The sequence below is a fragment of the Hirundo rustica genome, chromosome 25 (genome assembly GCF_015227805.2).
Source record: "Hirundo rustica isolate bHirRus1 chromosome 25, bHirRus1.pri.v3, whole genome shotgun sequence".
NCBI classification, from domain to species: Eukaryota; Metazoa; Chordata; class Aves; order Passeriformes; family Hirundinidae; genus Hirundo; species Hirundo rustica.
Window position 1 is genome coordinate 2413322 of NC_053474.1, and position 27144 is coordinate 2440465.

The window sequence follows — 27144 nt, forward strand, 5'->3', positions numbered from 1 at the left end:
CCACCGCGCTGCTCCTGCCACCGTGCAGGGCGTTACCCGGGTTATTGTTCCTGCACTTCCAGCCCGCGCACGCTGTAATTATTATTATTATAATTATTATCAAATTACAGGGTGTGGTGTGAGCGGCTCAGCGGGCAAGGCGGCAGCGGGTGGCCCCCGGGTCTGCCGGGGGAAGGCTGGGCCACCGGGGCCACACCCTGCCCGGGGCTGTCCCCGCGCCCTGGGGCTGTCCTGGCACTCAGGGTCTATCCCGACACCCCAGGGCTAGCTCAGTACCCCCAGGGCTGTCTCTGCGCTCTGTCTCCTCCCTGGCAGGCAGTGTGCCCGTGGCCATGCGTGGCTGACGGTCTCGGAGCGCCCTCGGCTCCCTGGGGTGATCCAGTGGGGTGCCCACGGGCGGGTACCGCTTGTCCCGGTGCCAGTGCGGCTCCGCCGGGTGCCTCAAGGGATGCCCACGGGTGGGTACCGCTCATCCCCGCTCCGGCAATCATCTCCCCGGCCCCACGTGCGGCTCCCCCCGCTCCCCCGCCACATCACGGGGGTCCCGGGGCGCCGGGAGGCGGCGGCAGAGCCGCACCGGAGCCATTTTGCGCCGCCGCCGCCCGCTCTGGCTCCCGGGGAAAATCCACCGCCGTGTCTTGGCGGCGCCGCGGCAGCTCCGCTCCGCTCCCGCCGCTCCGCGCCCGCCCGCGCTGCACTGCGGGGCCGCCGCCACTCGCATGCTGCCGCCCGCCGCGCTCCCACGCGCGGGGCGCCGGCCCGGGCCGAGCCGGGACCAGCCGAGCCCAACCGAGCCGGGCCGGGAGCAGCCGGGCCGGGGGCGGCCGCGTCGGGCCGTCGGGGAACCGCCCGGGAGCCGCCGGAGGATGTAGGAGGAGGGAGCGGGGTAAGAGCGGCGGCGGTGCCGGGGGTACCGCGGTGCCCGGCGCGGAGCGGGGGCCGCTCCCCGAGCTCCGCGGCGCTCAGCGTGGGGGTGGGGGGAAGCGGTCCCGGGGGTCCGCGGTGCTCGGTGAGGAGGGAGGCTCTCACCAACGGGGCACGGGAGCCGTGCGGAGCCGGCCCCGCGGGAACGGGACGTGTCACCTGCGGACCCATCCAGCCCCGCCGAGCGGGTGTGCGGGGGTGAACGGGGAGGGGGGGGGGGATTGTGGAGGAGGGAGCCGTGGGATGGCAGGGGGCGTCTCACCGGTACCGAGGTGCTCAGCTCCGCCAGGATTCCCCGGTGGGTGGGGGAGAAGAGGCGCCAGCGGGCATCCCCATCTCCTGCTGCCCGAGGCGCCGGGGAGGGAGGCACAGCCCGCAGCCCCTCCAGCCTCTCCCGGATGGCGACGCCAGCCATCCTGCGTTCTCCCTCTGCGGAGGGCTCGGGGCAGGCCCAGGACCACTCCCCGGCCCAGGGGGCTCCCCCTCCCCATCGCGCCGGGGGCGGGGGGCGCTGGCTGCGGGGACCGTGCCCGGCCGGGTGCCGGGAGCTGGCGTGAGGAACCAGCTGAGCTGTGGCCATCACCGCGCATCCAGGCGCCATGGTCCAACCCAGCCTGGCAGGCAAGCAGAGCTTCGGGGGGCCCTGTTCCCTCCTGCTGCCACCTTCCTTCCCCCAGACTGCTGGGTTTTCTTGGAGAGGTCGGTCTGGTCCCTCCATCCTGTGCCAAACCTGCAGAGCAAGTTGGCGCTGGGACCGCTGGTCCCTCTCCATCCTGTGACATCCAGCCCCGCGTGTCACCTCTCTCGTGGGGTCCAGGGCTGTGCTGCCCACAGCCCAGCCCTGCCTGTTCCCTGGCCAGGAACGGGGGACAGAGCCTGGCTGGTGCGTGTTGGTTATCCCCGTGGGAATCCAGGCTGGGAGCAGGCAGCCTTCCTTGGTGTAAATTGGAGCAGGATCCGGTCAGCAGTGCAGATTCTCCTTGACGAAATGGATGTAATGTTTGGTCTTTCTCATCTCCGTGCTCCCACTGTCGCCCCGAATGCATCCATGGCTCCCAGCCCTTGAGGACTCTCTCTGTGCGGGGATGGAGCAGTGGGAAGGCCACTGGGAGATGGGCACGGCTGGAAGGAGCATGTCAGCCCTTTCAAGCATTATTACAGCACCCGGCAGGGCTGGGAATGCAAAAATAGCCATCAAAGTGACCGTGGAACGTCCGAGCCTGGAGGGGCCCCTTCTGGCTGTGGGGCTGGTGGGAGCACTGACGTGGGAGGTGTTGGTGTGAGCTGAGTTTGGGGCTGCCCTGGGTGTTGTTACCCCACTGAGCCAGGGCACCAGGACCAGCTCCAGGGAATGCGGTGACAAAACCATGGTGTCCCCCTCTCCAAGCCTGGGTGAGATGGTGCCGAGCTTGCTGCCCAAATCTCCCTCCTGAGCACCAAGGCTTGTGCCACGTGGGCTTGGAGGAGCAGTCCCCAGCCCGCTCATCCTCCTGCTGGACCTGGCTCCCAGCAGCTCGGGCAAGGCACGGGAGGAGTGGAGGGTGTTGGGCAGCTCAGGCTGGGGGTGCCTGGGGGGGCTCAACCTTCAGGCTCAGAGGCAGAGCAGTGCCAGGACCTGTGGGATGCAGAGCCTGTGTGGGTGGCTGTGCTGGCGTGGGTCTCCCCAGCTCTGCCCACCCTCCAGGGCAGGATCAGACCCCGTGCTGGGGTCTCGTGCCCAGGTGGTGCTGCTGTGGTGGGGGCTGGGGTTCCAGATCCAGGTTTTGCAGACGCTCGCATCTCTCCAACAAGCTGAGCCGAAACCCTGGATCCCACCCAGCCAGAAATTTGGATCTGGAGCCAAAGGTGACTCTTGGCCCTTCTTGCCAACACGGGCGAAGCTAAAATCTGGATCTGAGCAGAAACTGGAGGAGCCTGGATCCAGCGCAGGGGCTGAACGTGTGGCTCGTGCTCCTTCTGGCCATCAAATTGGATTTCCCGAAATAGCCTGTTGAAGAGCAGAGCCCAGCGAGGACCGAACGACAGGTTCACCAGGGGTGTGGAAGCCCCATCACGATCCTGGCTGCCTGCTTCAAGACGTTGGCAGCCAGCAATAATAGTAATATACGGTGCCATTGCCGGGAGAGCGCAGCGCTGGAGAGCTAAGAATAGCAGGCGAGACGTGCCAGCAGCGGGGGACTCGCGGGGCGGGCAGGGGGCTGGGGGCTGCGGCTGGACGTGCCCCGGGGCACACCCCGGCTGTGGGGTGGCAGCTCTTCAGAGTGGGGAGGACATCTCTGCGATGCAGGTGGCACAGGGCAAGGCAGGTGCTGGGGAGGGCGAGGGGAGGGGGACGCGGAGAGCGGCGCCTGGTGCTGCAGAACCTGCGTTGGTGCCCCTTCAGCCTGGCTCTGGGCTTTGTCAGAGCAGGGTTTGCACCTTGTTCTTGGGGGTGGCAAAGTGGCACTGAGATCGTGGCGGTCTCAGTGGCCCTGTGGTGCCTGGTCCCTCCTGGAGCAGCAGCGAGGGGGTCACCTGGAAATCCGTGGACAGGGCAGACAGCTCTGCACTCATCTCCTCCCAACTAGGCAGGGTTGAGCCCCTTCTGTTCACCCTGTCCTGCTCAGCAGCTCACTCCCAGGTCTGTACAGTGTCACTGGCAGGGGGACAGAGAGGGCCTGGCCACCATGGGTCCAAAAGCTGAGCCGTGGGGAGGCCGGGCTGCTCTCTGTCAGCCGCTGCAGCATGTGGCAGCGGAGCAAGTGCCCATCAGATTAAGGAGAATTAATCTGTACCTTCCCCATTTCTGCGGGGCCAGGGGTGCTGCAGCACCCGGTGTCCCCCTCCCACAGACAGCTGTGCTCCTGCAGCACCTGTGTCACTGCCTCTGCAACCTGCCCTCAATTTTAATTAGATTTTCCACCTCGCCCCCCGGCTCACTCCTCCCCAAATGCTGGAGCAGGAAGAAGCCATGACATGGTTTCTAATCAGGTTCTGAATTCAGATTCCTCCTAGCTGTCATTGGAGGCTCCCCACAGCCTTTGTTTGGTGCTGCCCCAGCAGGGTCTTCTCCGTGGCTCCCCTTGAAGTCAGTGTCTCAGCAGCATATGGAAACACACCGATATTTGATGACAGTGGCTTGAAGAGCGCCTCCAGCACCCGCCAACCCACCCTGTCAGAGAGGCAGCCTGCCCGCTGCCCCGTGGCTCTGGCGGGCACTGTGGCTCTGGCTGTTCCTGCCAAGCACCAGGCACCACTGCTGCTGCTTTCCTGGGCTTCATTCTGCATCGCTGCCGCGTGTCCGTGCAGCGGGTGTGGGAGCTGGGCACCGTGCCCCGTGGCCGATCCCGGTGCGGCTCCACTGCGGCCAGGTTTGGCTCTGTCTCCGGCACCCAGACCTCGTCGGCAGGGAGTTGTGGCTCTGAGCAAAGCCAGGGGATGCAAACAGTTCCCAGCGCTGCCATGCCCCAATTAATAGCCTGTGAATCACGATGCCGTTGGAAGAGCAGATGTTTGCGGCGCGGCTGCCAGCGCTCAGTGCTTCACCAAGAGTCTGGTTGGCCTTAAATTGGCAGCTCTGGGCAGCGGGCGGTGATGGGGCCTCGCTGCCTGCCCAGCCCTCTCCTGCAGGAGGATCAGGAGCTGTTTGGGCTGGGAATTAGCTGAAGTTTTTGGTGGGCAGAGGGGAAGGGGGAGAGCAGCCTGTCTGTGGGGCATGTGGGGGTGCTGCCTTGGAGGGAGAGGATGAGGACTACAGAAGCCGAAGGTATTGAGTCCCATTGTGACAGGACCTGCTGATTTCCCATTCCTGGGGAACCTCTCATTTTCCCAAAGGGATGTAGGTGCTGTGGTGGTACAACGGGTGCTGGGGCACTTGTTTGGGAGTGGCGAACTGGTTGGTACTGGGGAAACCCTGCCTGCCTTGGAAGTGGCTGTTCCTGCTGTGGTTGGTGTCCCCAGACATGGGGTTGGGGTGAGACCCCGCGGTGGTTGATGCACCCTGGGTTGGAGCTGTCTGCGCAGCTGAGCTGAGGGATGGCCTCAGGTTTCATGTTTTGTGCCATGACACCCATCTGCCTCCGGCTCCCCTGGGCCTCCCTGGGTGGGGGCACACTGGGAACAGCCCCATGCTAGGGGAAGAATGCATTTCCCCTACAGCGGGTGCGAGTGGGGAGCTGCTGGGGGCGAGAGCTGCACTCAGGTGCCTGTGGGGTGCAGAGGAGTGTGGGGGACGCTGTGAGGGGGAGCAGCCAGGTGCACGTGGCTGCGTAGTCATCCGGGGCAGTGATGCAGAGCCACCGAGTGCCCGTCTGTCTGTGCGGGGCCGGGTGTCTGTCCGTCCGTCAATGTGTGGGGCTGCGTGCCCCTCTGGCCATGAGGGGCCGGGTGTCTGTCCATCCATCAGTGTGTGGGGTTGTGTGTCTGTCCGTGTGGGGCCGGGTGTCCATCCATCCCTCATTGTCCGGGGCCGTGTGTCCCTCTGTCCGTGCGGGGCCGGCTGTCTGTCCATCCATCAGCCTGCGGGGCCGTGTGTCCGTCTGTCCGTGCGGGGCCGGCTGTCCGTCCATCCGTCATTGTGCGGGGCCGTCTGTCCGTGCGGGGCGGTGCGTGGGCGTGCGGCGCTGCGGGCGTGGGCAGCCCCTTCCCGGGGGTGCGCGTTGGTGCGCGGGGGTGGCCGAGCGCGCCGGGGAGCGCGCGTGGGTGTGTCCCCAACGCGCGGGGGCGACGGCTCCGCCACCGCCTCTCGCCGGCTGCGAGGTGCCGGTGCCGGTGTCGGCACCCGGAGCGCGGCCGCCGCCGCCGCCGCCGCGCTGCCGTGGGCGGCCGTGACCCCGGGGACGCCTCCGGCCTCGCTGCGCGGCCTGGCCGCGGCATGGACAGCCCGCAGGGAATTTGCAGGATCAGAGGGAATCCAGCCGCTCTGCCGCGGCCGTCCTCCGACTCCTGCCGAGCCCAGGCCGGCAACTTCATGTCTTAGCAGCGGCGGCGGGTGAGTGGGGCGGTGGGTGGGAGGGGAGAGGGCCTGGCTGCGCGCTGGGGGCTCCGTTCCTTGCAGAGCCTCGGTCCAGGGAGAGCCCCGCTTTGTGCCCAGCTGTGCCAGTTCAGCGAGGCTCCCCGGCCCGGGTGGAGATGGAGCGCCCAGGCAGCCCACAGCCCTAACCCTTCCATGGCCGAGTCCTCCTCCTCCTTGGCAGCCACGTTCTCGCCTCCGTGTGCCGCCTGTGGCTCCCTGGCTCAGACGAGCCTCGGCACAGCCGGTGAAGCTCGCCCGACCGGGATGGGGAGCTCCCAGCGCCGAGGTCTCTGCTCCCTTTCCCCGCGGAGCCGGGCTGGGGGCTGCGTGTGCTGCGCCGGGCGCTGTGAGCGTTGCGGGGCCGGGGCCGGGGCCGGGGCCGGGGCCGGGGCCGGGGCTGTGTGCGCTGGCGAGCAGCCGCTCGGGCCGGGGGCTGTGCGCCTCGCAGGGGGGGTGTGCTGGGGCTGCGAGCCGTGAGCGTTGGGGGAGGGCGTGCGCTGCGCGGGGGCAGTTCGCTGGGGCGTGGGGAGCAGGGCAGGGCTGCACCGCGGTGTTTGCGAGGGGCAGGGTCTGTCCCCTGTGTGTCTGTGCGTCTGTCCGTGCACGGAGCCGGGGAGCCCCGGCTCTGCCTGCCAGACGGCCCCGCTGCCGGGGAGCGGCACAGCCGGTGCCGACATCTGTGCTTCGAGCCCTGCCTGTCTTCAGTTGGCTCCTTGGCACAGTCACAGCGGCGGTTGTGTCCCTCCGTACCTCTCCGTGGTTTCCCCTGCCACTCTGCCTCTCCGTGACACAAACCCGTATCTCTGCTGAGTTTTCTTGGAGGGGAAACTGAGGCAGGGGGGAGGGAAGCAGTAGAGCCCTCTCCGGATCCCTGTCATCCCGAGGCTTGATCCCACGCCTCACCCTGGCCTGTTTTTTTCCTGCCAAGTGATGCCAAGAGCCAGGGGGAAGCGAGGGCGTCCTGGGACACCGCTCCCGGCTGTGTCTGCCCGGGGCCCTGGAGCCGCCCAGCTCCTCCTGCCGCTGTCTGGCACCTCCCTGGCCTGGGGCTGCCAGAGGGGCTGGTGGCGGGGCCGCCTGTGCCACGTGCTGTTGGGCGGTGTGTGACACTGGTGGCAGCGGTGGCAGTGGTGGCAGCGGTGGTAATGGTGGCAGTGGTGGCTGTGGCAGTGGTGCTCGTGCTGGGAGTTTGTATTGGTGGCCGTGGTGGCTGTGGCAGTGGTGGCAGTGGTGGCTGTGGCAGTGGCGGCAGTGGCGGCAGTGGCAGTGGTGCTCGTGCTGGGAGTTTATCGTGCTGGGAGTTTGTATTGGTGGCTGTGGTGGCGGTGGTGCCATGGTGGCCTTAGGGACAGAGGCGGCCGCGGCGGTGGCCGCGGCGGTGGCGCTGGCCATGGTGGCACTGGCGGCGGGCTCTGTCCGCGGTGCTGATCCCTCTCCGCTGCCCCCGTCCCAAGCTCGGGTCGCAGCCGCAGGACGAACCGGAGAGGCTGTGGGTCCCGACCCTCGCTCCCCCGGGGGTCCCCACGGGCTCGGGGTCCCCCCGCTCCCCCGGGACGTCCAGCCCTGCCGCTGCCCTTTGATGTGCGAGAGCTCCAGACAGGGCCGGTGGGACGAGAAACCACCCAGAGCTGCGTGCCCGTCACCCCACGCCCTGCCCGCCGGGCTGGGCACAGCCTTCCCTCCGCCGGGCGCTTCTGATCGTCCCGCCGGGCAGGTCGGACGGGCACGGAGTGTTGTGAGTCGGGCTGGGGAGCGGGGCAGGGCACGTGGGGACACGGGCCACCAAGGCTCCATCACTCCCTGACGGGTTTGGGACAGCCAGGGAGGGGCTGCCCGCCCCGCTTGGTGCTCCCGGCTTGGCACAGGTTGGTTGGTGTGAAGTTTCTGGGGCAGCGCTGCCGGCTGGTGACACTGTGCTCACCTCGGGCCCCCAGAAGCGTGTCCCCAAACCGCAGTGCCGGTGTCACTGCTCCCAGAACAAAATGTCAACCCATGCAAATGAGACTGCGGGAGCGGCTGATTGAAGGGCCCTGCCCCGCCCCGGAGTTGCAATCAAATATGCAAATGGCTCCCGAGGAGGCTAGTGAAGGCTATTAATAGCGGGGATGAGGCTGGGAGAAAGCGCGGTGTTCCTGAGGGAATGAGCCTGGGGATGAGCTGGTTCTGCTCGTCCCTCTGCCCAGCGTGTCCCTCTCTGCGATGCCCCGGGCAGGTGACAGGTAGTGCCTGCAGGGAGCCCGTGGGCAGCAGGCATTGCTCTGGCCACCATCACCCTTTGCAGGGCAGGTGCTGCCCCTGTGCCCCCTGCCCGGCGTCCGCAGAGAAACCCAGTGGGGAAATCACAGCTGCTGAAAACCCTGGACTGAGATTTCAGCCCTGGGGAGTCCAACCAGGAGGGACGAGGTGCCCAGCGGGGCCTGGGCTCTGCTGTGGCTCAGCCTGGGCAGGGAGCTCAGCCTGGGGCAGCTGTCACCGTGCTGGGGTAGGGAGGGAGGAGGGGGCTCCCTCCCACTCCTCGCCCTCCACCCTGTGCTTCCATACCCCCTTCCCTCTCCTGGTTTCCATTGAGGCAGAGGATGTCCCTCTCCTGCCAGCTCCAGGCACTGTGGGAACCGCGCTGTCCCCAGCCAGCTCAGGGGTCTCGGTGTGCTTGGCCCCTGCTGCGGCCCCTCCACCCCATCTCTTGGGTTCTGGGATCCAGGACCCGTCTGACCTTTTTATAGAAAATTGTGGAAGTCAGGCTGGAGTCAACAGTAACTAATTATTTAAAATCTGAAACTGGGATAATTAGCCCAATTAACAGTCTCAGGTGACGTCTGAATCCATCTGATAACGGCCCGGGGAAGAGGGAAATTAATTAACCTGTCAGCCTGACATTTGTAGGTCACCACCGGCTCCTCGTGACGCCGGGGTGGGCACAGGGCTGGTTTGGGGGGGGTCCCGTCTCTCTTGGTGCAGGGGATCTGCACCCTTTGGGGGGGTCTCAGTGCAGGGAGGGGGCTGTGGCTGAGCCCAGGTGGCACCTGGGGGAGACGGACTGGGGCCTGCTGGCTGGGGAGCCGGGGTGCTGTTGTTTGAGGCCATGGTGCTGGGCAGGGGGATGGGCTGGGTGCCCCCCGAAACGCCACAGTTGGTGAGGCGGCACCTGTGCGGCCTTTAAGGTTGCTGTGGAAACGGGGCTGCTCGTTACCGGGAGGAGCCTCCTGCTTTCCAGGCAGGGCCCCCCCGCATCCCTGCAGGAGGGGACCCCCACCCCGGGCACCTGGGACCGTGCAGACCCCCGTGTCTGTGGAGGGACGTGGCGAGGGCACGGCTGTACTCCTGCGGGAGGGTGACCTCGGGCAGCCCCCGCAGCACGGGGGGCTCAGCCCAGCTTGCCCTTGGCATGGCCGGTGGTGTCAGGAAGGGCTGTGCGTGCCTGGACATGCCTGGACATGCCTGGACGTGCCTGGACATGCCTGGACACACCTGGATACACGCACGTCCTGACCTGCCCGTGCAGCCCAGCCGTGCCCCGTGCCCCCCAAGGACCCTGTCCTCGCACCTCGGCCCTCACATGGACCCAGCCTGGCACTGGGGCTGTGCTGGCTCCCCCCTGGCACGGCACGGGGCCCACGAGTGTGCCGAGGCACAGCCCCCGGCCGCAGCCCGGTGCCGCTCTCAGCTCTTGGAGTTTTAATGAGGTAAATTGTATAAAAAGCTCCGTTTGCCCTAAATGCCCATCCCTGCGTGAAGCTGCTGCGGCACAGCCCGGGCACACCCCGGGAGCTGGGCAGGGGGCTACGGGGCAGGGCACAGGCTCCCGGGCTGGGCACGTGGCAGCGGCAGGAGGAGGAGGAGGACGAAGGCGGTTTAGCACATTTGCGATCATTTCCCTCCTCCCCCCCCAAGTTTACAGCTTACCTCAGTGGCTTATCAGCCTCCGATCTCATTAAATCAGGCAAATTGTAGCATCTGATATTTTATGGAGATTAAGATGTGCGCCCAGACTCTATAATTATCGGCAAAGATGTATTTACAATACCTTGTTGCTAGTAAACAAAAAATAACTTCAGATCAAAGCTCTCTTACAGGGGAATAAATCTGCCCATCGAGCCCCGCTGCGGCGCGCGGCGGGGAGACACCGGAGCCGCCTGGGGTGGGTGGGCATCGCGGGGGGACACGTGGGGAGCGTTTCGGGGATGTCCCCGGTCCCACGTGGCCGATTCCCGTGTGCTGGATCCATCCCCCAGCACGGATCTCAGCATCTCCCACGAGAGCCCGGTTGCACCCACCCCTCCGGCCGCGGCTCCGGCGGGGATTTCCACCCCAGGGACCTCCCTGCCGAGACAAGTCCGGGATTTATCGGCACGTGCGCGTTGCCCCTGGATTCCTCACGGTGGTGGGAGCGCTGCGGATTACCGATGTGGTGACGCTGGTTTATTGCTGCCTGAAGTGGATTTATCCGTGCGGCAGGGCCCGGGCTCGCTGCCGGTGTAAATCACCACGGTACGGCTGGAAGGAGCCTCGGTGCTGTGGCTGCATCCCCCGACAGGCCCTGGGCATTCCAGCATCCCTGGGGCTCTCGTGGCTGGGTTTCCTGCAGGACCATGCACTCCACACCTCAGATCAGCTGCCCCCTTCTCCATCTCACTCTTGTGCCCACTGAAACGAGAATAAAATGGTGATAACGCTGCAGACGTCCTCTGGAAAGGGCTCCGAGGCAGATGAAAAGCCCTACTTAAGAGTGAGGCCATTATTATTAATAACTCGGAGCGAGGCTGTAAATCCAGCCGACACAGCTATTATGGGAAATGAACCTGCTCCCGTGCCGGATCGAAGGCTGCCAGGTGTGGGATGGGGATGGGCACAGGAGAGCGGAGCTGGATGTCCCCATGGCTGCTGGATGGGTCATGTTCACCGCCGGGGCAGCGTGGTCAGAGGGGGCAAAAATGTTTGACTCCATCTGGGCTCTCTGGGATGATTTCCTGGCTTTTCTGGGAAGGCTGGTGGTGTGAGGGAGGGATCCCGGGGCACAGGTCTCCTCTCAGCGGGGAAGGAGGTGACCGAGCTTTGCAGCAAGGCAGAGATCTGGCCAAGCTCCGGTCAGGGGTGATGCAGGATGTGAGGAGCATGGGCAGAGCTGGGTGCTGGGAGAGGCCAGGGTGGTGCTGAGGCTGGGCTGGACCCGCCGTGGCCATCCTGGGCTGACTGTGCCCATCTGGGGAGCGTCCAGGGCAGCATCAAACCTTGGCAAAGGTCGCATTAAAATAAAAATAACCTGGTGCCATTCGGTGCCCAGCGCCTGCAGCCAGGTCAGAAAAAGACAAAGCTGCCGTGGCTCCCATTCCGTGGGGATGACTTCACCTCCGGCACTGCCGCCCCTGAGCAGGGCAGCCCCGGGGCTGGCGGGTGCCCAGAGTGGCAGGGCCGGGCACGGGGTCGGGCAGGGGGTGCCGTGGGGGTGTGGAATGCCATGCGGGCGCCACGCGGGTGCCACACGGGTGTCACGGGGGTGCGGAGCAGCGGCCATGGGCTCGTGGTGCTGCCTGTACCCAGCTCAGGAGCTTCTGCGGGGGAACGAGCTTTGATATAAATATCTTTTTGCTCAGCACACGACCTACTTTCCAGACAATGCCATTAGCCTCCCGACTCCCTCATTCATCTTCTGCCATCCTCCCCCAGCCCGCCCTGCACCGGCACCCGCGCCAGCACGGCACACCGGCCGTGGAGTGGTGAGCCAGGATGGGCACCTGCCTCGGTGGCACCATGGGGACCCCGTGCTGGGCTTGGGGCCAGCCAGCAGCCCCGTTCTCACAGCAGGCAGGGGGCCATTGCTGCCTGTCCTCTGCCCCTGCTCTGGTGTTGTAGAGGGTGGCCGGGTCCCCTTGGGGGTTTCTCCACTCCGTCCCACAGGATACTCGGATCTGTCTCCCTCCCTGCTGCCCCATCCCCTGCAAAGTTCATCCCTGGGTGGCATGGCCTCATCCATGGACATCCTTACCCTGGCACAGCCTGGCTGTGTACATCCTGGTCAGGGCAGAGGGGAGCACAGGGACGCAGCCATGCGTTGGATCAGGGCAGTGTGGGGGTCAGGACCCCTCCTGAGCACCCCCAGAGCAGCCCTGGTGCTGGGCCCGCACACGTGGCCCATCCAAGGAGCTCCCACGTGCTGGCAGAGGCTGCACCGTGCAGCTGGCAGCCGGTGAGCAGATGGCACTGGGGGCAGGTTGGGCAGAGGATGCCCAGTCCCACTGCTATGACAATGCGCAGCCCCTCTGGCTCCTGGGGACAGCCCTGACACCAGTTTTTCCCCCAAGAGCTGGAAACACCTCACTGGGCCCACCACCTGCGCACTTCTGTGCACCACTGGGATGAGCCCTTCCTCTTCCCCTGCAACTGAAATTAAATATTCAATTTGTATTGCTGGTAAATCCTGGTAATCTCTTTTATCTCTAAGCTGTTGTAGCACGAATATTGGTGGTGTAATCTCCACGGGGGCTCATCCCGCTGCCATTCACAGCTCCCTGGCTTGGACCACGCTCCCTTTTCCTCACATTTCTCTCTGGGATGCTTCTGGTGGTGGAGCAGGTCTCCAGTGCCAACAGCAGCGCACCCATGGCATCCATTCTGCGGGTGCTGATGGCTTTGGGGACAAGGGTGTGCATGGTCCCCAAATCGTGATGGGGGTGCTCTTGGCCCAGGTGATCCAGGTTGTCCCACCAGAGCGTCCCCCACACCTACCGTGTCCTCACTCACCAGCCGTGCCCCCCCCTCCCCTGGCTCTGTCCCCGCGCTAAGAGCATCGTGCAGAATTATGTATTTAAATATTTAGGTTTTCATCAGCTTTGCAAATTAAGCCCATCCATTAAAGCGGCAGTTTGGGTCCTCTGCTGGCGAGCTGGGCTGTGCCACGCCTCGGGCTGGCTGCGCTCATCCCAGCCTCGGCCCCGGGGGATGCAGCCTGGGAACGGGATGATGGCCAGGGGCATCCCTGCCGGCACAGGGACCGAGGGCTCTGCTTCCTCGCCGTTCCTGGAAACTCCGGCCCCTGCGGCCCCGTGGGAGGGGATGGGGACGGGAACCGGTTGGGATTGGTGTTATTTGGGGTTGCAGCGGAGAGTGTCCCGTGCCGGGGAGAGCAGGATGAGGAGCGACGCTGGCGGCAGGTGAGAGCCCTGGCTCAGCCAAGCACCTGGCAGGAGCAGAGCAGGGGGGCAGTGCCAGCCTGCGGGGGGCTCAGTGCGAGAGAAGCCGCGGAGGGAAGGGACAGCCTGCCCTGGGGTTTGGAGGAAATGGGCAGGAGATGGCCAGAGCTGGCACTGCTGCCACGCTCAGTGCTGAGGCTGTGCTGCCCCGAGCTCACCAAAGAGGCTTTGGAGCGATCCCTGGCTCGTTGCACGGCGTGGCCGGGGAGTAAGCGGCTCTTTTAGCCTCGGCAGCATGGCCTAGCTGGTGGCTCCATGTGGGTGGGAGGGAAAAATGGGCGTGATAAGGGAATGGGGTTCACCCAGCACTGCTGCCAGCCGGGGCCCCTGGCACAGCTACAGGGCCTGAGCGGGCTGCCAAGACCCCAGTGCCTCTGGCACAGGCAGTTCTAATTCCTGGGGGATCCTGGAGCCCACCGCCCACCTGGGGCACCGCTGGAGTGAAGTGGGAATGTGGGCAGAGCCCGCAGGGCGAGTGCAGCACAGGGGGAAGTCGCTGCTTGTCCCTCCCTTTGCTGCAGGTGCACATCAGGCTGTGGTCTCTCCGTTGGCTCCCCGGTGTCACCTGCACGTCCCCCTTTCCCTCCAAGCCCTGGAGGGAGCCCGTGCCGGCTGCTGCTGGCCGCAGCAGTGCGGGAAGATGTCGAGCGTGTCCACGGGAGGGGAGCTGTCCGTGGGCATCACCCGTGATGAGAGCTCATCCGTGCGGCTCGGTGCCCACAATCCCCGTGCCAGCTGGCATGGGCTGGGGTCCCTGGAGCCCTGCCCTGCCTGGGGGTCCCTCCACGGTGCTCTCCCAGCTCAGCTGGCTGCGCTCCTGATGCTCTGGCTGTGCAGTCCCACCTCTGGCAGTCGATGCCCTGTGCGCTGTGTCCTGGCTCCTGTGGGCAGGGTGAGCGTTGCTGTGGGGCCGAGGGGGCTGGAGGTGCCCGTGCCAGGGGGGTTGTGGCTTCTCAGCCATGCCAACCCTTCCTCTGCCTGCACCTGCACAGGGACACGGCCATGACCCATTCCCTGTGCCACCTCTTTCCTTCTCAGCCAGCTTCCTGGGATCTGGCTGCCAGGCCCGGGTGTTCCCCGTCCTAAAGGGCTTTTGAAGATGTGGCTCTTCCACCAGGATCTGGTTTGGGCTTTGCAGGGATGGAATGCCAGGCTTCTTTCTCCGCTGGCTTTTCCTTGGCAGCTCCAGGACGCTCCAGCTCCTTTGCACACCCAGCACAGCAGCACGGCTCTTGCCCCCAGAGAATTAGGTCGGGGGCCAGGGCAGTGGTCCTGGGCTGTGTGTGCTGCGCAGGGAGGGGGTTCCTGTTCCCCCCGTGGTGGCAGCAGCCAGAGCCAGTGGTGTTGTGGCGGGGAGCCCCAGCACCGATGGCCGTGCAGGGATCCCTGGCAGCTGGGCGCGTCGTGGCCGTATTTCCTCGCTCTGCTCCAGGAGTAATTGCTCAGATGGGGACGTGGGGCAACTCCCATCCCTCTTCCCGGCATGGTAATGAGTGAAGAAGACTCAAAGACAAATGGCTCATTAAGAAGCAGTGCTGCATTGCAGGATTTTTCATCCCACCAACCGCTGCATCAGCAGAGGCAGCACCTCTCGCGCTCGCTCTCCCAGCCCTGGAGAAGGAGCTGTCAGGCAGCTGGGGCTGGTGCCAAAATTAATCATGTGCTTAATAACATGCCCGGCCCGTGGAACGGCCTGTCCTCATCCCCCTGGCATGTGGAGCGGGGCGGCCGCGCTGGCCTGGAGCCCTGGGGCACCCTGGATTTGGGTTTGGTGCCCGGGAAGCACCCATGCTCGGGGAGAAGGGGTGTGTCAGGACAGGGCTGAGCCAGGGGAGCTGTCCCCAGCCTCAGGGTGCCAGAGCCCCCCAGTTATGTCAGGGTGCCAGGATCCCTCATATTTGCCAGGGTGCCAGAACCCCCCAGCCCTGTCGGGGTCCCAGCCAGCTGTGCTGGCTTCTGTGGCCTTCCCAGTGGCCTCGGTAAACACTTTCTGCGCCACTCACATTTGCAGTTCCTCAGCTTGTGTTCATCTTTCATGACTTTTAAAAAATCTTGCCTCATCCCTTTTTTCCAGCTGTGCCCTGTTGGATCCTGCCCCTCACAGCCCTCTGCAGGCAGTGCCTGCCTGCAGTTTCTTTGTTTTCTTTTATTAACAGTAATTGGTTTTGATTTCCTGATTGCAGCCCGTGTCTTTTCTATGATCTTTGCACCCTGCTCACACCGTTTTCCTCATTCCCTTCTCCTCTTTCCTTTTTTCCCCTTTTCTCTTTCCTTTTCCTCTCTTTTTTCCCCTTTCCTTTCCTATTCCCTTTCCCTTTCTTCACCTTTCCCCTTTCTGTGCCAAATTAGGTGGTCTCTTACTAAACCCCTCATTTTTTTTTCCTCCAGGCTGAGTAAATTTTACTAATTCAGCCTCACAAAACAGCAGAACAATAATTAATAAAATAAAATGTTTGCTTTCCACAATCCTTCTCGCTTACAACGAGCGGGGAAAGAGTAAATAGATTAAAAGCACGGTGCAAACGACCTGGCGGTATTCCATATTTATTTTCTTCCGACAACCGTAGATCAAATTTGTTCAGCCCCTAAGTGGGAAAACCACTTTATTTTATTTTTTTCCCCGGCTCCAGCTCGCGCGCGGCGCCGGGCGCTCACGCTGCGTGTTTGTTCTCTCCTGCTTTCATCCCAAGCCATAAAGGTCCCCAGCAGGACCCGAGCTGGCAGAATCTCGCATTAATTTGCAGAGCAGAACGGGCCGAGCTCGCGCCTTTCCCCGGCTGGGAAAAATAAAAGTCCCTTTGGTGATGTTGGAAAGCCGAGGTGGCGGGAGGAGGTTTTGTGGAGAGAGCGGCCGGATCCCGAGCAAATGAAACTCGATGGTGAGGTGGCCGCTGGGCCGGCCCTGGCACCCGCTGGCAGGGAATTGTGTAATGGGATGGGACTGGGGATGGTTTTGGGGCTAAGCTGGGTGAAACACGTGGCCGTGGCCGTGCAGAGCTGTCCCCGTTGCTGCGCTGGTGTGGGGCGGCCTCAGGGGAGGATGGAAGGATGGGCTGATAAAAAATTACACGGGGACGTGGCTCAGGCTGGTTTTGGGGAGGGACACCCTTGCTCTGGCTTCATCCCCATCCTGTTCCTCCCCCAGAGCCTGCTGCCCCAGGGATTCCCAGCGTGGAGGAGCTGCTGCTGGCGGGGCCATGAGGACAGCATCCCCCTGAGCGCCGGGCGGTGAGTGCCGCCAAGAGGCTCCACTGGGAGCCCGGCATGGGCTGCCCATGGTGGGGCTGCTGGGGAAGGGCGGGGGGCCAGGACCCCCTGAGTGCAGGCCATCAACCCCAGCTCTTGGCGTTACACCTGGAAACGTTGGAAAACCCCATCTTGCCCTGTGTCAGGGTGGTTCGACAGACTGAGACATTGGGGTCTGATCTCCTCTCACCTCCCCGCTGGTGTTCTGGAGCTGGAGGAGAGATGGGAGAATCCTGAGTGCTGTGGGGTCCCAGGGAAGCTCAGGCTCTTGGTGAGTCTGCCCTGAATCCCTGCAGCCCTGGGCCTCGGCACGGAGCTGCCTCCAAGGCAGAGATCTCATGGGGCAGCTGCTGGGAAGTGGAACTGCCTCTGCCAAGTGCTCCTATGGGAAATTAAGCAGGAGGCTGAATTTCGGGATGGGCTGGAGCACCAGGGACCACGAGCCCCTCTCCTCCCTGTGCTGACCCTCGCAATGGGGAGAGACATCAGAGGGCAGTGGTGGTGGGGAGCCACTGGTGGGAGTTTCTCCAGGCGCTGGATGCAATAAAGGCGAGGAGTGAGTTATTTGTAATGGTAATTATGCTCTTCCAGTTTATCCTAGCACATAATTGTGTGGGCGGTAGGTTCCCACTGGTGGTAATTACCCTGGTGTTAAATGGCACAAAATTCAGCTGGGCTGGGTTTTTCCCCCCCGACTTAAATCTGTGCTTCGGTGGCACTAATCCCTCCATCCCAAGGGCTGCTCAGTGGATTGGCCTTTGGAGGGACGCAGCTCCATGGCCATGAGCCAGCTGCCCCAGTCCCGTGTGCCAACCTGCCCACGCTGCCTTCCTGGGACAGGGGAGAGGAGCGGGCTCAGCAGCCTCTGCCACCCTCTGCGCATCCCCCATTCCTGCTGGCACATGGGCACGGGGACCCTGAGCTGCGCTGCCAGCGCTGAACCCCACAGGCTCGCTCCCGACCCCTTCTCCATCCCGAGGATCCCTCGGGGAGCCCGGCGGGTCCCTGGGCAGGGCGCAGACACCCGTGTCGCCTCGGTGAGTTGGGACATGGATCCCCCACCACGGCGTGTCCCCACCCGCCGCCAGCGCTCCACAGGTGCGGGGGAGCTGCGGCGCTGCCTCGCCTGCGGCTCCGGCTTTGTTGAATTCCTGCACCTGCCGTGCACAAAAGCCCGGCGGGCTGGCGCTGACGGGGCTCCGCAGATATTTTGACTCCTTCTTGCTGCTGCGGCAGCAATATTTGGATCAGTTGAGAGCTTCCCTCCCCGAGCAGGAGATGATAGCTCAGCCCGCGGAGGCAGAGCTGGGCTGGGAGCCTGTCTGTCTGTCCGTCCTTCCGCTGCTCGATCCCAGGGCGGAGAGGCAGCTCCATCCCACGCTGCTGCTCCGGCTCCTCGCAACATCTCTCTCGGGAGGGGAGACGCATCTTCTGTACCAGCTGCGCCTTCCGTTCAGCAATTAGGGAGCCTTGTTAGAGCAGGAGCGGGATCTGAGGATGGGGAGCGGCGCAGGACGGAGCTGCCCAGCCTCAAGTCTGGAAGGGAAGGTCGTGGTGGCTTAGGGCAGATGCGTTCCCAGGGCCCTGTCTGCCTCTCAGGGCCAAAATGCCATCGCTGCCCACCCCCAAATCCCTTGGGGACCCCCAGCCGCTCTCTCCTCCAGGGCTGCTTGGGGGCACAACACCTCCTGCACAGCCCTGGCCCTCCCAGTGTCCCTCGTGTCCAGCCTCCATGGTCAAATCCCCACATGCCACCGGGAATGTCCCATGGTCACCTTTCCCTGCAGCCAGTCTGGGAGACGCGCTGCCCACAGCACCCGGCCCAAATACAACAGCAAGAGCATTAACGATGCCTGTTAATTAGCCGAGATACTCTGGAGAATAAGTAATTTCCTCATTTACAGTCAAACCAAAGACAGAGCCTTTGAGGGACTGTAAGGCACACAAACCTCCATGGGTATGGCTGTCTGGCACAGGCTCAGCCCGGCTCGACGCCGTCCATCGTTCCGCTTTGGCCTGGGGCTCACACAGCACAGCCACCTCTGCTCCTGGCTCCCCATCCAGAGGGCTTGCAGGGCAGGAGAGCCCTGGATCGTGGGTCTCCATCCTCAGCTCCGTGTGGGGCTGGATGGAGACATCAGAGCGCGGCCCCCCCCGCGCCCCGCGGCGGCTCATTAGCGGCGCTGTGAATCGCAACGGCTGAAAAACTCAGCCAGAGCCGCTTTCTAATGGAGAAACACTTCATAATATTTGGTGTTGGAGAAGAAAACAAGGATCTGCTGATGGCAGCGTGTCCTCCCTCGCTGTCTGCAGGCCCTGCCGCCTGCATCGTTGCCGGCAGCACCTTCTCCTTGCCACTGCCCCCTCTGAGCACCTGAGCTGGGGGTGACCCCGGGTGCCTGGCCCGGGCACTGTGCTCCTGCCACCACGTGGAGAGCCAGGATTCTGGTGCTTCACAGGGCCTTGCCCAGCCACAGGGCTGAATCTTGCCCTGGAACCTTCCGGCCTTCTCAGCTGGTTCCCGTGAGGTAGCCCCAATGTTCTGCTGCAGGTGGGGGTGCAGAGGTGATCTTGACACCGTGCCTGTCTCTGTCCCCACAGATGAGCCCGCAGGGGCATCCCTGCAAGATGCCGAGGCTATGGGGTGGGTGCTGAAATGATGAAGGGCTACCATGGGGAGCGTAGCCAGACACAGCCCTCCTCCGGCCACCGCTGCCGCTGCATCCCAGAGGACTGCGAGCATCCCGCCGACCACACCCCGCACGGCCCCGAGGGGCGGCCGCCGTACCTGCTCAGCCCCAGCGAGCCGTGTTCCCTGGAGCATCCCTACTGCCCTGCGCGGAGCCCCGGCACGGCCAGCGAGTGCCCGGGCGGGCCCCTGAGCGAGCCACCCTCCGCCAGCGCCAGCAGCACCTTCCCGAGGATGCATCACGCGCAGCAGCCCTACGACTCCTGCGACGAATGCATGGCGACCGCCCACCCCTCCAGCAAGATCAACCGCCTGCCCCCCACGCTGCTGGACCAGTTCGAGAAGCAGCTGCCGCTGCACCACGACGGCTTCCACACGCTGCAGTACCCCCGGGCCGGCGGCGCCGAGCCCCGCAGCGAGAGCCCCAGCCGCATCCGCCACCTCGTCCACTCCGTCCAGAAGCTCTTCGCCAAGTCCCACTCCCTGGAGGCGCCGGCCAAGCGGGACTACAACGGCGCCAAGATGGACGGCCGCGGGGACGGCTACCACCACCACCACCACCACCACCATCACCACCACCACCACCAGTCCCGCCACGGCAAGCGCAGCAAGAGCAAGGACCGTAAGGTGGACTCCCGGCACCGGTCCAAGATGTTGGGCTGGTGGAGCTCCGACGACAACCTGGACAGCGACAGCAGCTACATGGTGTCCGGCCGGCACGCCGCCGACCAGGGCACCCAGTACTGCGTGGACGCTCCCGAAAGTGCCTTCAGAGACTTGACCTTGAAGAGTCTAAAGGGCGGCGGGGAAGGAAAATGCCTGGCCTGTGCCGGCATGTCCATGTCTCTGGACGGCCAGACGCTCAAGAGGAGTGCCTGGCACACCATGACCGTCAGCCAGGCGCGTGAAGCCTATCCCAGCGCCGGCGGCACCGAGAAGACCTTGATGCTTCAGGAAGCAAAGGCCAAAGACCGAGCGTACCAGTACCTGCAGGTGAGGGGCTGGGCAGGGTGAGGGGACTGGGGCTGACTGTGCTGTGGGGCGAGGCAGAGCTGGGACCTTCCATCTGACAGCCTGGGGTGCTGTGGGGATGCTCCAGCTCTGCTCCACGTCCCCAGCGCCTGTGCCCCATTCCCGTGGTCCTGTGACGGTCCCCGCTGTCCCCTCGAAGCCCATCTGCTGCCTCCTGGCCTGTGCTGGATTTGGGGTCAGACCAGCGCTGTCAGCTCCGAGCCACCAGCAGCCCTGTGCCTGCTCCCTTCTCACTGCTTTTATCCTGCCTGTGTGCCTGGCTGGGTGCCACCGCCTGCCTCATCACCAGGCTCCCTTCTAGGTCACCCCCCTTCCAATTAAAAGCTAATTAACTCTTTTCTCCCTTTCCTGGGGGAAGGAGACAGGGAGCAGCCATGCCACGCTGGCCAGGGGTGGGGGTGGCTGGGGCCCATCTCTGCTGGCAGCGGGGGCATCGGGGCAGGGTGCCGGCCCCACCGCCCTGGCTGTGGACCCCAGGGGACACTGTCCCCCTGCCACTGCCCTATAAGGACCCGGTGGTGCTGGCGTCAGCAGCACGTGGTGCCCGATACGTCAGGCGGGTGCTGCTCTGGCATGGGTGGGATTTGGCCCAGACGCTCCTGCCCGGGGGGCCGTGAGGTGGGAGCTGCTGCGCCGCCCCGCGTCGTGGGGATGAGGAGCTGTGGCTGCTAGGAGGGATCTGCTCTCCTGCATTTGGGGGCTTTCCAACGGGGTCAGAGCCCCCAGGGTCTGTCCCTGCAGCTCTGGGGCGCGTGGGGAGGACAGAGGAGCCAGGCAGGTGCACTGGATTTGGGCTGGGCTTGGGCTGGCACACGGCTCGGCTCTGTGCCCCACCTGTGGGAGCCCGGCCACCACGCCTTCCCACGCTTTCCTCCTGCTGCAGGTGCCGCAGGACGAGTGGAGCGGGTACCCGGCGGGCAAGGACGGGGAGATCCCGTGCCGGCGGATGCGCAGCGGCAGCTACATCAAGGCCATGGGCGACGAGGACAGCGCCGACTCCGACATCAGCTCCAAAGTGCTGCCCAGAGCGGCCACGCGGCGAGACAGCTACCGCCGCTCCTCCAGCGCCGACCAGGCCAGGACCAAGTAAGGGCTGTTCCCTCCCGGCCCCGTCCCAGCCCTGCGGGCAGCAGCGGGGCCGTGGGCCAGGGCTCCCTGGGAGGACGAGTGGCATGTCCCTGCTCACGGCACTCACAGCACCGTCCCTGCTCACAGCACTGTCCCCGCTCACTGCTGCACTCCCCAGTGCAGCGGCACCGAGCCCTGTCCCTGCTCTGTGTCAGGGCACTGGGGAGGACACGGCTAAGCTGGGCTGTCGGGGGGGGACCTGCTGCTGCGGCCACATGCAGACCGTGGGGAGAAGAGGCACGTTCAAAGGGGGATGACTGAGACGTGTTTCAGTCCCAGCGGGTGACAGTTTTGGGGGCAGTGAGGAGTGGGGACAGTGGCAGAGGCCGGCGGGAGGACCGCTGCGGCTGCGTTTCCGAATGCTCTGCTGGAATGTGTTGCTTTTGGTGCGATCCCTTCTATTCCCACTGTCTCTCATTAGGTTTGCAAGTAGGCACTATTCTGATTCATATATCTGTAACTGTCCCAGCTGCTGCACGCCACCGCGAATGCTCCCGCGGGGACAGAGCTACGGGCGCTCCTTCACCACCGGCCAGGTGCGTTCCGTGGCACGGGTTTCACAGGGCGGGCTGGGACAGGGATGTGGTGGAGGTCGCTTTGAGCATCCCTTGCCGCGGCTCAGCCTCACCCACCGCTCTCCCCAGATCAACGACGAGCTTAACCACCAGTTTGAGGCCGTCTGCGAGTCGGTTTTCGGCGAGGTGGAGTCGCAGGCCGTGGAGGCGCTGGACCTGCCCGGCTGCTTCCGCATGCGGAGCCACAGTTACCTGCGGGCCATCCAGGCGGGCTGCTCCCAGGACGACGACTGTCTCTCACTCTTCTCCATGTCGGCCCCCCCTGGGCCGCCCATCACCAGCAGCATCCTGAAGCCCAGCACTTGTGAGTCCTGGGGGATGGCGAGGGCTTGGCCGCGCGAGGGAACCCCGCATCTCCCTGCCTGCCCACCTGGCACCTGCCGAGGGCTGCTGCTGCCCTCCTCCTGGCCCTCTGCCCTTATAGTGCCCGGGACGGGCTGTGAGTGTCCTGCTCATCACCCAGTCCCAGTCAGGGGCTGCTCTGTGCCCCCAGCAGCCATTCCCTCCTTCACTCCACTTCTGTCCCCATCTCTGCCCCTTGCTGGGTGCTGCAGCAATGTGGCCAGTGTGGCTCTGGGATGTTTTCCAATCCCAAAAACTGGTGAAACACCTGCTCTGAACTCCGGCCCATATCTAACCCAGCTTAGGGCCATGATCCCGGTGCTGTGGGAGGAGATGGGCAGCATTCCCCGGGGCCCCTGTTCGCGGCGGGAAATGAGCAAGTGTCTGTGTTTTCACGTGCCTTTTCATCCTGCACCTCTCCCACAACAGCCTTCAGTTACAGAAAAGCCCCACCTCCCATCCCTCCAGGAACCAAAGCCAAACCTCTCATCTCTGTCACGGCGCAGAGCAGCACCGAGTCCACCCACGAGAGTTACCTGCCCAGCGAGGTCGCCCGCAGCCCCGCCTGGTCCAAAGACACCGCGGCCCGCTGCAACTCGGCCGAGAGCCTGGAGAGCTCCAAGGTGACGGCCGTGGCCCTCGACCTGCCCCCGGTGCAGCCCCGAGCCGCTCCCAAGCCCTCCACGCTCATCATCAAGGCCATCCCTGGCCGGGAGGAGCTGCGGAGCTTGGCTCGGCAGCGGAAGTGGCGTCCCTCCATCGGCGTCCAGGTGGGCTCCGCTCCTCCCTGCGGGCTGCCCCAGGGGTGTGGGCCGTGCTGAGCCGCCACGCTGCATTTTGGGGCCGCCCTCCAGCGCTCTCCCTCTGCCCCTCGGCAGGTTGAGGCCGTCTCTGACTCGGATACGGAGAGCCGGAGCCAGAGGGAGTTCCACTCCATCGGGGTGCAGGTGGAGGAGGACAAAAGGTACCACATGGCCGGACTGGGCTGAGAGCTGCCACACTCTGGGGCATTGGGTTCCCCAGGGCTTCCTGAGCTCCACACACCAGCATTACCCCAAAACACCTTTTCCCTCTCCCCTCTGGCTGAAACCCCAGAGCTCAGCACCATCCCCATCCCAGGCTAGCTGCCCCGACCTGGGGCAGGATTTGTCCTGTCCTTTGTCCTCGCTGCTGCCCTATTCCTGCCCCGTGCTGGGTCTCCTCTGCCGGACTCAGCCCTTAGCTTCGAGCCCACGCCAGGTGCAGATGAACCTTTGGGCATTTCTTCAGCCAACCACGACATTTTGGTTGGGATGGGAATGCCAGGTGTGCCTGAACCCGCCTGGCCTGCGGGAGGGGAGCTCCGGCATTGTGCCCGCGCAGCCTGGTGCGCGCTCCTCTCCACCCTCAGTCCAGTGCCGGTAGCCATGGAAACAGGCTGAGAGCAGAGGAGATGAGGGACTGGCAGATCGCAGCTGCTCAAGGGCTGTCCCTGTGGCCCTGAATGCTCCAGGATCCACCCCGGCATTCCCAGCCCCATCCAGCCTGTGGGCATCCCTCACCTCGCCCCTGGCGGTGCAGTAGCTGGGTGGGGGGACACGGGACAATCCCCGCTGGCCACAAGGGTCCCCACGTTCCCCCCGTCTCCGCAGGCGAGCGCGCTTCAAGCGCTCCAACAGCGTGACAGCGGGCGTGCAGGCGGACCTGGAGCTCGAGGGCTTCACCGGCCTGGCCGTGGCCACCGAGGACAAAGCCCTGCAGTTCGGGCGGCCCTTCCAGCGGCACTCCTCGGAGCCCGAGTCGGGCCGGCAGTACGCCGTGTACAAGACGGTGCACACGCAGGGGCAGTGGGCGTACCGCGAGGATTACCAGCTGCAGTACGACGCGGTGGAGGTGCCCCGGCGGGACGCCTGGATAGAGCGGGGCTCCCGCAGCCTCCCTGACTCCGGCCGCGCCTCCCCGTGCCATCGGGACGGGGAGTGGTTCATCAAACTGCTGCAGGCAGAGGTGGAGAAGATGGAGGGCTGGTGCCAGCAGATGGAGAGGGAGGCGGAGGACTATGACCTGCCCGAGGAGAGTGAGTCGGGTGGGGTGTCGCAGCGAAGAGAAGGGCTGGGGATCCTGCAGAGCTGGGCGGGGGCATGGTCATTTTCCTGCAGTGCTCCCACCTTAGAGCATCTTCCTTGCCAGGGCTAAGGAGGTTGGGTGAGGGCGAGAAACACCAGGAAGCCCTCTGGGGCTAGAGGGATGTGAAGGAGAGAAGAGACACGATGTGTTGGAGGGCTCTGAGCGGCTCGTGACTGTCTCCTCTCCCCCCAGTCCTGGAGAAGATCCGGAGCGCAGTGGGCAGTGCCCAGCTCCTCATGTCCCAGAAGGTGCAGCAGTTCTACCGCCTCTGCCAGCAGAACATGGTGAGTGTGGGCAGCGGAGGCGGGGGCCAGCTGTGGTGGGGAGGGGGATGTCCCATACCCTCAGCCAGTGACTATGGACCACCACAGAGGAGAGCTGGACACAGAGCCCCCAGCACAGGGGGATGGGATGGCCCCACGGCCGGCAGAGCCAATGTCACACCGATGGATGAGGAGGACACTCTGTCCCACTGCCCCCACAGGATCCCAACGCATTCCCTGTGCCCACCTTCCAAGACCTGGCTGGCTTCTGGGACCTCCTGCAGCTCTCCATTGAGGATGTCAGCATGAAGTTTGGGGAGCTCCAGCAGCTCAAGGCCAATGGGTGGAAGATCATGGAGCCCAAGGTAAGGGCAGGGCTCTGCCGCTGGCACTTGTACCTGTCACCTCTCCCTCCCTCCTCGTCCCCAAGCACATCCGCACCCAAACCACTGCTGGGCTCTCACTTGTGACTGCTTTTAGCAAACCCTTGAAAAACGGAGCTGGGAAAAAGTCAGGCTAGAGAAGGGCTGTTCTTGCACTGACACATCCCTGCAAAGGGCCGGGCACGGTCCTGGCACGGGGGGGATGAAGATGTGCAGCCCTGCCTTGTAACCTGTGGGAGAGCCTGTGGAACCTCTCACCACGGCTTTGCAGCAGCTGAGCCCTCCGGGATGCTCATTCCCGGCAGGACTCAGCCTTGAAGCCCCTGTTGTCTGTGCAGGAGGAGAAGAAGGTGCCTCCCCCGATACCAAAGAAGCCGCCGCGCTCCAAGGTGCACCCGGTGAAGGAGCGCTCCCTGGACTCGGTGGACCGGCAGCGGCAGGAGGCCCGCAAGCGGCTCCTGGCAGCCAAGCGAGCCGCCTCCTTCCGCCAGAGCTCGGCCACCGAGAGCGCGGACAGCATCGAGATCTACATCCCCGAGGCGCAGACCCGGCTGTGACCGCAGCCTCCGCTTTTCTACCCGGACTGGACGGCGCGGCCGTAGCTCACTGTGATGGGGGGCCGCGGGGACACCCTGGGGCAGCTCTTTGGCCCCACTCACAGCTTCTCTCTTTTCTATCTTAGCCCTTTCGTGGATCCGACGGCGGGTGAACGCAACGCCCGGTTCTGCCCCGTCCCCTTGCCCCCCACCCCCGCCCGCATGCCCCTGCCAGCCTCTCCTGGGGTCCGGGGCTCTCCCTCCCTCTGCCCTCCCTGGGGCTGTGTCCCAGCTTTCTGTCCCTTTCCCGCTCCCCAGCCCTTCTGCACACCCGCCCCTGCACCCCAACCCGAAGAGAGGTGACCTTCAGCGCCCGGCCCCGCCGGGCTGGAGGGGAGGGGGCTGCAGGCAGGCCCCCCCGCCTCTCTGTACTCAGTGCAATCCCCTGGTGTGTGGTGGGCACGGGCCCCCAGCCCCTGCCCGGCCACGGCCCCCCAGCCCTGCCCTGCCGGCACGAGGCTTTGGGACGCGGTGGGGACAAAGGTGTCCCCTCGCTGCTCCCCCCCGCCTGCGGCTCAGGTGCCGCGGGGACCCAGGGCTCCCTCCCCTATATACATATATAAATATAACCCAAGGAATAAACCAGAAACTACACGTGACCAGCGCTGTGTCCTGCCTGGTGGGACGGACCAGAGCAGCAGAGGCCACCGGTCACGGCGAGCCGCCCCGCTTCCCTCGCACGGAGCATCGCCACGCGCTTCTCCCCTTCCCCCTCCTTCCCCTCCGTCCATCCCTCATCTGTCTGTCCTTCCCTCCTGGAGTCCAGGAGCGCCTCTGCGATGTGGCACTAGCCGTGGACAGGCGCTGTAGGTGGGAGATGCTTCCCCAGTGAGCCTGTTCCCACCTGCAGTGACAAGGGTCCCACCTGGGCTTGGCACCGGTGGGTGGGACGGGAGTGTGGACGTGGGCAGCGGCTCTCCCTTGAGTGTGGACAAGAGAGACCTCCTCAGGGGGTCACCCCTTCCCCCTGAGCTCCCGAAGCCCCGCGGGATGGAACACCCCGGCACAGGGCTGTCGCGTACCTGATGCCTCTCAGGGCCGAGGGACATCCTGGGATGTGGTTGTTCTCAGCTCGCCCATCCCTGTGCACAGAGCCAGGAGCAGGACGGAGAGTTTCCTCCAGGGCACTGCAGTGTGGTGGGGCAGGAGGCTGCATCTGCCTCATCCCTGTCCTTAACCCCGTGCTCCAAGCATCCTGTCCCCCTCAGTGTCGCTTTAGGTGGCAGAGAGGGGACGACCCCACCCGTGTCCCTCACTCTGCCACTCCAGCAGCCCCACGCAGCATCACCAGCCACCCCCCAGGGCAGGGCCAGTGGGTGCCAGGTAGCTCTCGAAATCTGGGGCCAAGCCTCGCCCGGGCCCTCAGGCGGGCAGCTGGGGGACACCTCGCTGGGGTCCCTCGCTCCTGGGGGCCCGTCGGTGCTAAACACCTCCGTGACGGCAGCACCCACTCAGCCCCCCAAAGCCCTTCCCCACCCCACTCCCCCTGCACCCCGGATTTAGGGATGTGCCTGGGAAGGGCCCCCAGCCCCCGCCCCGGCCAGCGCCGTGCAGTGACCGTGACACGTGGCTCCCTTTTTATTGTAACGAACCGCCGCAATTAATAAAGATGACTTTGGTTACTCCGGGCCAGCGGCCACTTCCCTGCGGGGTCATGGCCGGCACCGGGCTCGCCTTTCA

At 64.7% G+C, this 27144-nt stretch overlaps 1 protein-coding gene across 2 annotated transcripts; it reads left to right on the forward strand.

Annotated features, from left to right (window-relative positions):
• The first annotated feature begins 802 nt into the window (after positions 1-802).
• DLGAP3 (DLG associated protein 3) lies at positions 803-27144 on the forward strand. Of its 2 annotated transcripts, none has more exons than XM_040086130.1 (12): positions 803-886; positions 16250-16332; positions 18952-20032; positions 20955-21157; positions 21621-21735; positions 21844-22078; positions 22546-22886; positions 22995-23080; positions 23748-24172; positions 24415-24506; positions 24707-24850; positions 25207-27144. In XM_040086130.1, exons 3-12 carry the CDS (start codon positions 19007-19009, stop codon positions 25423-25425), a joined length of 2886 nt encoding a protein of 961 aa, XP_039942064.1. In that variant the 5' UTR covers positions 803-886; positions 16250-16332; positions 18952-19006; the 3' UTR covers positions 25426-27144. The 2 variants fall into 2 exon arrangements, with proteins under 2 accessions (XP_039942064.1, XP_039942065.1); XM_040086131.1 differs by having other exon boundaries at positions 21669-21735.

Bases quoted from the DNA above. Each gene is read 5' to 3' on its own strand.
- DLGAP3 (XM_040086130.1), top strand. From the start codon at position 19,007: ATGATGAAGGGCTACCATGGGGAGCGTAGCCAGACACAGCCCTCCTCC. The intron at 24,507-24,706 runs GTGAGTGTGGGC...CTGCCCCCACAG, and splicing joins GCCTCTGCCAGCAGAACATG to GATCCCAACGCATTCCCTGT. The intron at 24,851-25,206 runs GTAAGGGCAGGG...TTGTCTGTGCAG, and splicing joins GGAAGATCATGGAGCCCAAG to GAGGAGAAGAAGGTGCCTCC.